This window comes from Bombyx mori, chromosome 3 (genome assembly GCF_030269925.1).
Source record: "Bombyx mori chromosome 3, ASM3026992v2".
NCBI classification, from domain to species: Eukaryota; Metazoa; Arthropoda; class Insecta; order Lepidoptera; family Bombycidae; genus Bombyx; species Bombyx mori.
Window position 1 is genome coordinate 7,244,064 of NC_085109.1, and position 11,684 is coordinate 7,255,747.

At 34.5% G+C, this 11,684-nt stretch overlaps 1 protein-coding gene across 1 annotated transcript; it reads right to left on the bottom strand.

Annotated features, from left to right (window-relative positions):
• Positions 1–3,879: 3,879 nt before the first annotated feature.
• Positions 3,880–6,773, bottom strand: LOC101741265 (calcyclin-binding protein). Its single transcript, XM_004931742.4, has 5 exons — positions 6,573–6,773; positions 6,227–6,443; positions 4,778–4,984; positions 4,444–4,606; positions 3,880–4,046 (listed from the first exon to the last, which is right to left on the bottom strand). Exons 1-5 carry the CDS (start codon positions 6,594–6,596, stop codon positions 3,953–3,955), a joined length of 705 nt encoding a protein of 234 aa, XP_004931799.1. The 5' UTR covers positions 6,597–6,773; the 3' UTR covers positions 3,880–3,952.
• Positions 6,774–11,684: the final 4,911 nt, after the last annotated feature.

The window sequence follows — 11,684 nt, forward strand, 5'->3', positions numbered from 1 at the left end:
TCCATTCCGGTAATTTTCTTCTTCCCTGATCTTTTCTTAGCCGGAGTCCGAAACACGGCGAGCAAGCCAGAGCCCTTAGCTTCGTTAATAATGCACCTAACAGTACTCACTGATGTTTTTGTTGCTTCCGAAGCCCGTTTTACTGTTTCCATATCATTCTTTCCCTGTTTTATAATGAAGCAATATACGTCGTATACCTACCATTTTACTAGTTTGTCTTTTTAATACTACACCAGTTTGTTGCGGCATAGTCTATTTTTTAGAAATAATCAACAAACACTCAACGAATAGCAATGGCAACAAAGTCAACAAGCAATTATAACAAATAATTTCGACGATTAATAACGATAGACTTTTCACTGTACGCAAGTGTACTTTTGGGAGCAAGCGGAACGAGGGCGCGGTGTGGGGCGCAAGGTTCCACTGATCTACCAATAGCGCGCTCGATACAATATCCTCTGCCGTCGCGCCCCGCCCTCACCACCAAAGTTATCTAAAATTCGGTTCTGCGCAGTCAAGGTAATTTGCTCAAGAAGTTTTCCGGGTATTATACCATTCGAAATTCGAGAAGATCTACGGAGCGCAGGCATTAGTTGAGACAGAGAGTTCGAAATCTTAATTGTATTTTATAACAGCTTTATTACTTACTCTTCAAGCTAAATGGCATGATGGGTTTGCGACAGAAATAATTAGTGATTGTGATAGTTAAGTATTAAGTTTCACATTACACCCTTCCAAATAGATTCATGGAAGTTTGAAGGAATTCGTGAATAGAGAGAGTATACTTTATTGCCCGTCGACACTTATGTAATTAACATTGAAAATAAGTCAACGGTGGTCTTATCACCAAAATAATCTCTTCCAGACATCCTTTATCAAGTAAAATGTCGGAAAATTCAGGTCTCGATTCCGATCCTGTAGCAGATTCTGGGAAGCATTACTCTTGTTAGGTCAACTATTAGCATACATTCAGGTCAAGCCCCCTGAGCTCACCTACCAGTCACAGCATAGTTAGAATAACCCCTTAGGCTACCACTGAATAGGTAGGGAAAAAATATATTCAGAGATCTATTGGATAGATCTTTAAGCCTTTTCACATACCTTTAAACTATAAACGGATCCTCAGGGTGGCGGCGACAATTGAGACAATTTACATCCACACGAAATAATATATTCTCTTTAGTACACGTTATGGTGGGTAGAATACGAATGCCACCGAGATATGCTAACCGCCGGTATTTATACAATCATCTTGACCTATTTTAATACAAACTGAGTAGGTAATATTAAACATTGTTCATCTTAATTATTCTGCTGATTATTTACGTACAATTATTATTTAATAATATCGAATTATGTAACAAATAACATTAAGGTTTATTGCGCCGGAAGCTGTCAAGCGGAAGGCGCCAATAAAATATAAGTATAAAGAAAATATGAATGAACTATTTACTTGATTATGTAATTACTAATTATATTATAAGAATAATAAGTTCTATATATTTCCTAAGTTCGTAAATAATTTATTATGTGAGGCCGGAAGTGTTGCTCGATAACATTCGGCCATCCTGTGTATGCCGTGTCCCACGGCGATCAGCGCTGCTATTGGCGCCTGGTTTGTCGCTGGTGTATGGCACCTGAAATTGACATGTTTAAGCAGTAATTATATCTTGTATTATCTAATTCATACGACACACCTTTTATTTATCATAGATCACACACCTTTTATTATTTGTTGTACATCACACAGCTTTTATTTATTTGTTGTACATCACACAGCTTTTATTTATTTGTTGTACATCACACAGCTTTTATTTATTTGTTGTACATCACACAGCTTTTATTTATTTGTTGTACATCACACAGCTTTTATTTGTTGTACATCACACAGCTTTTATTTGTTGTACATCACACAGCTTTTATTTGTTGTACATCACACAGCTTTTATTTGTTGTACATCACACAGCTTTTATTTGTTGTACATCACACAGCTTTTATTGTTAACTGATGCAGCCTCTATTCTGAAATAGTTTGATTTTGTTTTATCAGATACTTGCAATTCTGAGTCAGTAGATTGGTCAAGTATCATAACGTTCATACTTTTTATTAGTAATAATTTCCACGCGTGCTTATTAATCAATCATGTTTCCATTCAATGATTTTGTCTCAGATATTAATTATTTTTTAAAAAGCAATCTTTCGACCTTACAAGTCCACCCAAAAGTACATAGGACATGCAGCCCAGCTCAAAATATACAGAATTCATAAGAAATGTTTCATTAGTGTTAATATTGAGATAAACTTGTACCAAAGCAGCACTTTACTGTGATATTATACAGCTGTGTCCTAAATACATTGGACAAGTCTGTCTGTAATTTTATTTCACTAAGAGTACTATTAAAAGTTTCACTACTACCCACGAATTTAACAGAATTTTGTGATATTGATATTAATCATTGATTCTCCGATTATTAAATCTATATCAGCGATGTCGTAATTCGTTATTTCCACAAAGCCACAATAATGTTGTCTATATGAACATTCACGGGGATGTTCCTAAAGAGGTCGACGAGTATGAGCCTCCAAAACCTCTCATTGTAACCACGGAAGACAATCTTTAATTTTTTTAACTTATCAGCATATGCCACACAGAATATTTAATTTGCTGCCCATGTCTATGTATGCAATGAGACTAGAGCCATTAATTAACACTATTTTTTTTTTGCAAATCTATGCATACGCTGTATGTTGTAAATAAGATATTACTCACTTTTGGGTGTGAAGAGCTGGCCGCATACCATCAGCTAACCGACGTGTGTCCCGGGCGATGGCACACCTCGCAGCGCGGCTCTTTGCAGTTCTTTGTTTCATGACCTTCTCTTCGGCAGGCGTAACATTTCTTTGGTTGAAAGTCGGTCCCTCTTGCAACTGGAGCAACAGCACCTTCTCCATGTGGTAGCCATTCGCGGATGTGTAGTATAGTTGCGGTGGTGTATCGCACAATCCCTAGCCGACCCACGAAGACATATCTGCATGATGAACTGGCAGTCTTTGTTGTCCCATCCATATACGTGATCCAACTGGTCGATCTTGTGCAGCCATCCCTTGACGTTGCTAGATTTTTCATCCGGCCGGAACGTTGGAATAACCTCCGCATCGGTTTGGGTGACACGTCGCATTTTGTATCGCCTGTGTTTCTCAGCGGTCTCAAATTCGTCAATGTATGGGCCTAGCATAATCCCGCTTCTGAAGTATAAACGGATCCTCAGGGTGGCGGTGACAATTGAGACAATTTACATCCACACGAAATAATATATTCTCTTTAGTACACGTTATGGTGGGTAGAATACGAATGCCACCGAGATATGCTAACCGCCGGTATTTATACAATCATCTTGACCTATTTTAATACAAACTGAGTAGGTAATATTAAACATTGTTCATCTTAATTATTCTGCTGATTATTTACGTACAATTATTATTTAATAATATCGAATTATGTAACAAATAACATTAAGGTTTATTGCGCCGGAAGCTGTCAAGCGGAAGGCGCCAATAAAATATAAGTATAAAGAAAATATGAATGAACTATTTACTTGATTATGTAATTACTAATTATATTATAAGAATAATAAGTTCTATATATTTCCTAAGTTCGTAAATAATTTATTATGTGAGGCCGGAAGTGTTGCTCGATAACAAAACATATTCTTGAACACTGAATGAAAAATTTAAAGTTGTTTTAGTTGTCGATATGTTTATCAAGAGGTACTGTTTCACTGTACTGCAGTGTTAAAGAGATAGAAGCCATCAAGCGTCGCAGTTAGAGAAGGTTGGGCGATAAAATGTTTGCAAAGAGGGCAGAAATAAAACAAACACTGAATCTTTTTAATAATACACGATTTCTTTACTGCTTAACAGAATACAATTCAGAATTTATGCTGAGTTTAGTTTATAAATCCATTATATCAGTTTTCTTACGCTGCTGTCCTTCATACCAAGCCTTGGAGATCATTCTCTTCATTTCATCATCACCAGTTTCATACCTGGAAATTAAATAAATTACCCATGTATTAGAACATAAGAGTAATGATGTTAGAGTATAGTTGTTCTAATTTTTTTTTGTTTAAGATGAGAATGACATTAACAACACAAATGGTCCCCATTAAGCCTGAAAATTAAATGAGAAATACATAAAAACCATATTGGTCATCATATAAACATTGTTAAATGTTTTTCAATCTCAAACAACAAAATCATATACTTAAAATACTGATTTGAGGTATTCTCAGGCATCTGTTAGCATAAAGTATTCTTCATTGGAAAGGAACCAAGAAAGTTTTGAGTAACCTCTTAGAGTATTGATGTTAAAGATACATACATACTATTAATGTAATATTAATTAAGTATCCATTAATTTCTAGTTAAATAAATAGTACTCACATATTCTTCATGAGACTCATTATGGAATCTTGTGGATCTTTCTTGTCAGTTTCGGCAGGTTTCAAGCGGTTATTACGTTGGTCTTCAAATTTTTTTTCAATTTCAGTCATATGAGACCATGTTGTGTTTGGATTAGATTTTGCAAGGAATATGACTACCTTATCTGCGAAAAGAAATGTTATTATTGTCAAATGCCTTATTAGCATAGATATTCTTTTGTTATTTGAGCCATTTTAAATAACAAATGAAGCATGTTTGAAAAGGTAATCGTCAACAATGTGAATGAAAAACCAGAGTATACGTATATTTTTTATTAATTAATTATATTTATTACCTGTTTTTTGTTTCCAATGACTGTCTGCCACATTTATAGGTTCCAATAACTTGTTAATAACAAGCAAGTAATCTTTATTTTCCAGATTGTCCACATGCAGCTCCATTGATTTATCTGTCAATTTACAATATACCTGTTCCTTTGGTAGTGTATGAACATTCTTTAGTTCAACAAATACCTTAACAAATTTATCCGACTGGTCCCAACCTACAAATACAAAATTTGATCATTACGATTTCATTGTAATATCCACAGTTCAATAGGTAAACTTGAGAAAAAATAAATTAATTATATGAGGTGAATGAGCTTTTGTCCCACCTGATGGTGAAAAAGTAGCTGCTGTTCAGAGGTAGCAATTTGAATGCTGCATATATCTTGAGACATGAGGTCAAATTCTCAACTGTATTGTAAACTATCTTATTCTTCAAACCAGGAAGAATTACTGGTCTGCTACAGAAATAGACCAGATGTTGGTACTTTGTATAGTAAGGTAAGTACCACGACCCTATCTATTTCTGCTTTGAAGAAGTAATGCGTTTTGGTTTGAAAGCTTGGGTAGCTATTGTACAATAAACACTGAAAATTAGTATGTCTCAAGGTAAGTAGAGGCATTTATATTGTTGATATTTATGGGCTCTGGTAGCCACATAACACCAATGAAGCATGAACTCATTCACTAATGTAAGCTATAAAAAAACTTATGAAGTTTTATAATGTACCTTACTAGCATTTGCTCATTCGCAGCTCTTAATTGCCTTTTAGAACATTTACAAAAATAGATGGGGTGGTGTTATTCTACACTGATATAACAGGGGTTCCCAAACCCATTTTGTCTACTGCCCAGTTTGTTAATAAATTATTTTTTAGCACTCCTATTTTTTCACCTACTTAAAAACCACTATAACCTATGACTCATCTGGTGTTTAAGTCTTCCTAGATGAAATTACAAATCGCCTCCCAAGCCCCTAATCAATGCCCCCATTTTTTTCTGGGTCTCTCACCGCCCCCCTTTAAGCCTGCAGTGCCCACAAGGGGGCGTTATCTCCCACTTTGGGAAAGGCTGGTCTACAAAGTAATTCAAGCTAGTGGCGATTTTGGTTTTTTATTACTTCTCATAGGATAAAACTATTGAGCTTGTATTGAGTCTCTTTGTTGTCTCTCTATGTAAGAAATTTAAGACCTTTTTCAGGTACAGACAAAGTTATCAGTTTGTGACGTATACTTACTTAGCTTTACATATAATATATACATATATATTTTTAAGCTATAAGAATTAATAGGTTAGACCATTTATGCAGAACATTCTGATAAACATACACTATAGACTCACTTATTTAAGGATTTAGGGAACTTATCTCTTTTCGCACAAGGTTGGCCATAGGAGCTGTAAATAACAAGTCTCATCTACAGAGACTTCTAGATATATTAATATGATTCTAAATTACTGACCATATACATTCAATTTGACTTGATACTTCTTTTGCACTGGAGCTGATGTACTTGTTGTGGGTATTGGTGATACTTCCATGGGCGTCAAAGTTTCCTTTTCTTTTAATGTTATTAGTTCTGTCTCAAGTTTTCTGATCTCCAAGGAGAGTAAATCCTGTACTTTCTTACGTTTAGCTTGCTTTAACAGATCATTGATCTCTTCGATATCGCTTCTTATCTGAAAAAATTGCAATGAAGGTTACATTGAATTTCCATTCATTGTCTTTAATGAATTACTGATTTATTTTACTTGATTTACATTGATGATTACATTGATTTACTGAATGTAGTGATGGGTGATTAATACCTCTTGTATTTTTGCTTCTGACATTTTTATAAATGAACAGTTTGTTTGTATGCTGTGCAAATCTTTTGAAATCACAAATAAGCACGTTAATCAGCTATTTTGAAGTCCAGTAACGTAGATTATTTATATTAGAACAGTAAGCCAATGATCTCGCTCGAGCTCTCGATTACTCTCGAACGTCATAGAACGATTTTTTTAAGGATTTTATGACCTGGTAATGAAGACTTTTAAGTCATGTCTTATTTTTAGTTATTTTCTTATACTTATCTAAAAATGAGGAGCGAAATGAAATGAAAATGATTAATTTGAGACATTAATCAACTGGGATAAAATGAAATGATTTGGGATGAAATATAATCTTAGTAAAATGGTGGTCATTTAGAGTCACTGAGATTTTTAGTGGAGTTTTTGGAGGATCCCGAGAAGTTACGACCAGTGGCTGAAACAAAGCCACAGTTCTTCCAAATTTGTGCGCTTTCACAGATATTAAACAGTTAATAAACCACCGTTATTACACATTTAAACCTGAAGAAACACTGAATAGACAAAATAAAACAAATCATACCACTTCACTCCTCGCGTTTCCGCCAAAAAGTCCCTCATAAAGCGAAATCGGTATAGTTGCCAGTTAAATCGGTATATATGTACCCAAAATCGGTATTTAATAAAAAAATACAATATTCAATAAAATTCGTTGATTTATTGAAAAAAAACTTACAGACTAATTTATAACAATCATTCTATGTATAATTATTTTTTATACCAATATTTTTGGCCATAGGCACGGTCTTCTTCGACTTAATTTCAAAATCATAACAATTGGCTGTATTAAAATCGTTTTGCATTAAATAGACCAGTGATTGATTCAGTAGGCAGCCTATTTTGCTGTTTTGTTTTCAAAAGATTAATATGTGAAAATATGCGTTCAACGTTAGCGGATGAATGGGGAAGTGATAAAATATTAAAAATGAAATTAGACAACAAAGGAAACCGACTATTTAGTATCCAGCCTGGAAATTCTTCTTCCCATTCTTTTCTTTAATATTGTACATATTTTTCTCTTCTTACACTTGCACTTGTGCTTGTTGGCACCTCATCAGATATTTGAACTTAATAATCTCGTTTTGTAGGCGCTCTTTATAGAGTAAGATCCCAGGGCCCCCAGATGTCACGTATTTTCTGATTATTTAATTTTTTAACTAATTTTCTTTTAATATTAATAATTAATTGATATGAGTCAACTGTAAGAGAGAGATAGAGAAGTCAATATATCCTAATACATGTCTCACTCAGTCTCATGCGCGTGGATAATGCGCTCTCGCGCTCTTATCCACAGAGGTATTAAATTGAATTTAGGGGATGATTGGCCCCTTGGATCGGTCTGTCTTTTTGTAACAGGTTTTAAAATAGTTGTCTGGTGGACATATATAAAAATCAGCTTTCAGAATTTACATGAAGTAAGGTCATTATTTTGGGAGCTTTAAAGCGTCTGCAAAGCACTTCGGCCGACGGAAAGTGTCTGAGAGTATTGGCGACTTATTTTTAATATTAAAAGAAAATCGTTAAAAATTAAATAAACAGGTAAATAATTAAAAATTAATTTGTAAAAAAATGCTCATTTGACTACCATTATTCTTGAATTTTATCCTCCCGGGTAAAAAAAAATATATTTAATTATGTATAGTTAGGCAGCGGCTTGGCTCTGCCCCTGGCATTGCTGAAGTCCATGGGCGACGGTAACCACTCACCATCAGGTGGGCCGTGTACTCGTCTGCCTACTAAAGAAATAAAAAAAAATATACGAAATCGAAAAAAATCATTACGTTACATATATAAAAATAGGGCCAATTCCCATATATAATTTGAGTAATTATTTACCTGATTGTTTAATTTTTAACTGATTTTCTTTTAATATTAATAATTAATTGATATGAGTCAACTGTGAGATATAGAGAGACAGAGAGGTCAATATATCCTAATACATGTCTCACTCAGTCTCATGCGCCACAGGGTATTAAATTGAATCTAAGGGATGATTGGCCCTTTAGAGCATCTGCAAAGCAATTCGGCCGACGGAAAGTGTCTGGGAGTATTGGCGACTTATTTTTAAGGATATTGCCTAAAATATACGTAAAAATCAGCTTTCAGAAGATACGTGAAGTAGGTCATGATTTTATGTACCTTGAGTACCTGATACCTGAAAATTGGCCGTCTAAGCAAGGTAGCAGGTAGGCATGCGTTCTTAGTACATACTAACACTACGCAATCGCCCACATTTCGTTCGAAACTTCGATCAATAATACTACTAGATTCGCGATTAACGCTTCAAAAACGGCCCGAAAAATAAGACCACAAATTTATTTGTGGTCTTATTTCAAATTAGTATGGTCCAATCATAGCCAACATTAAGACGTCAAAACGCTGCACTGCGCGTTCAAAAACTGAGTAAAAAACTACCGTAACACCAAGGTTTTGGAAGGAATATCTTTTTTTGGTAAGTTTATATTATAAAACGAATTTCATAAAATAATAAAAAGAATTATATAGTAAATAAAATTCAATTTACGAATATTGTCATTGTTTGGCCAATGCTTGCAACAAGGCACCAACTATTGTAACAAACATCACCTATTATTGAACAGGGAATGCATAGAGTAGTTTTGTTATTTTATAATGTTATTTTTGTTTGTAGATTTCCTAGTAGCTCCTTTTCGCTGTGCACAATGGATATATATTGTCGCGAAAGAAAGAGGATAAGAAATATAGAACCCTTATAAAAATTCTAGAATTGTTCAATGGTGGTGGCAAATCAATGCAAAAAAGTATTATAAAAACTTTATATGTATGTATAAATATTTTAAGCGTATATGCAGAAAAGGATTTGTTTTCTAGGGGAAACGAACACAGCCATAAAATAAGCCTAAATTAAACTGATTATAGAAAAATTCTTTGATATCAGATTACATTATATTTGTAAATAATTAGATTATAAATTTTACAGTGTGTTAGTTTAATACATAAATTTTATATAGTATATTTGTAAAAAAGAGGTAATTAAACCTACATTATTGTTTTAATTACTTCTGTATAAAGAATACGTGGAAGACATGTTTCTTGTTTCCTTTAATTTTTTTTTTACTTCAATTTTATTATTTATTACCTATTTGTTGTAATAGCGGCCATGTAAAATATTATCTACTACTTTTTTGAATCGGTCAAAAATAGTTGCGACCATACAAAATAAACCTAAAACTCAGTTGCCTTGCGGTCCCCGTACGGTTCACACGTATCGGTCGACGCGGCGCGGTTAACGAGTAATTACGAATATAATATCACTACCGAGTGTTCTGTTTTAACACCGTTTGTCAAGTTAGGGGTACTCCTGGCAACGGGAGCCCCTTCTGACACTATGGATAAACCTACCCCCACCGTAAGTTATGCCAATGTCACATCTAAAACCAGCTACCCGAAGAAAGATCAAGCTATTATTATAAACTCAATCGACGGAATCATGATTCGAGACTACTTGTTAGCCCTTTCCGCAGTGACCAAATCAACGTCAATCCGCTTCATTTCTCGCATTTCCAACTCGAGAATCTGCGTGTACTTGGACTCAAAACAAACAGCTGACGAATTGGTTGACGTCATTAAAAACGTTAAAGTGAAAGACCACGTATTGGAGATTCGGCCGCTGATAACAAGAAACAAACGTATCGTTTTATCCAACGTTTGCCCCATAATTCCGCACGATATCTTAGAAGAAAAATTTAATGAAATGGGTATTAAAGTATTGTCTCCCATAACATTCATGAAAGTGGGCATCCCGGACCCTGGTTTTTCACACATTATGAGCTTTAGGAGACAAGTATACGTTTCCCCTGAGGATGAAAAAAGATTACCAGAATCGATGCAAATTAATTATGATGAAACCAATTATTGGATTTATATTACAAACGAAACAATGAAATGCTTTGTATGTAATGGAATGGGACACTTGGCAAAATACTGTCCGCAAAGCAGTCAACAGGTTCTTGGTACCAAAGGCCCTAACAACCTCACGCAAGAAAAACCAACTACTTCCAATGACACTACAGTCGAAACCAACAAGCTACCGTCACAGTCTCTCAATTCTACAATTAATCTTGAATCTGAAATAAACCAAATCTACCCCCCTACCGAAATTTCCAAACCGCAAGTACCAACAAACTTACTACCACACAATAAATTTGACATATACAAAGGTGTTAAGCGGATTCATCCATCTACCTCTTCAGAACCATCACAACCGGAAATAAATCAAGCTGAACCTACTTTAGATGACAGTAATATTATAGTCAGTGATTACACGGATGAAACCGACAGTAATTGGTCTCTGGACGAAGAACTAAAGAAGACCCCTAAGTCACTCAAGAAGAAGAAGAAAACTCTCGATGACAGAACTGAAGAACAAGTTTGGAAGGATATTAAAACAGAGTTGGATCAGTCAGAAATACAACCTCACTTTCCACTCACCTTAGACCAGTTTATTAGTTTTCTAGATAATTCCCGTAGCAAACAAAATCTTCAAGAACTTATCAAAGACTATACAGATGATATCCCGGATCTAATTGATATGTGCACATTTCTCCGCACTAAAATGAATTTAAATAGGAACCTCAAAAATAGATGTACAAGATTAGTTAAGAAACTAGAACTTATCAAACTGTTAGAAACCAGTAACAAGCCATAGTCTCTTTTATTACAATTTTCTTAAAAATAAGGTAAGTGATTTAGTTATTTGACATAATGAAAATTTTACAGTGGAATGTTAACGGTTTTCATAGACGATTAGAGAATATACAACGTATATTAAATGATATTGACCCTCTTTGTATTTGTATCCAAGAAACTAATTTTAAAAATAACTACTGTGCTAAGTTGAAGAATTATATTCATTTTTTCAAAAATCGATCAAATAGCAGTATAGCTAGTGGTGGAGTAGCTACTTATGTAAAATCACACACACTGCCCAAAGAGGTCGATATTATCAGCCCACTAGAAGTGATAGCAATAAGAATAGAATATCCTTTGGCTATTACAATATGTAACATCTATTTGCCCAATAGCTGCCCC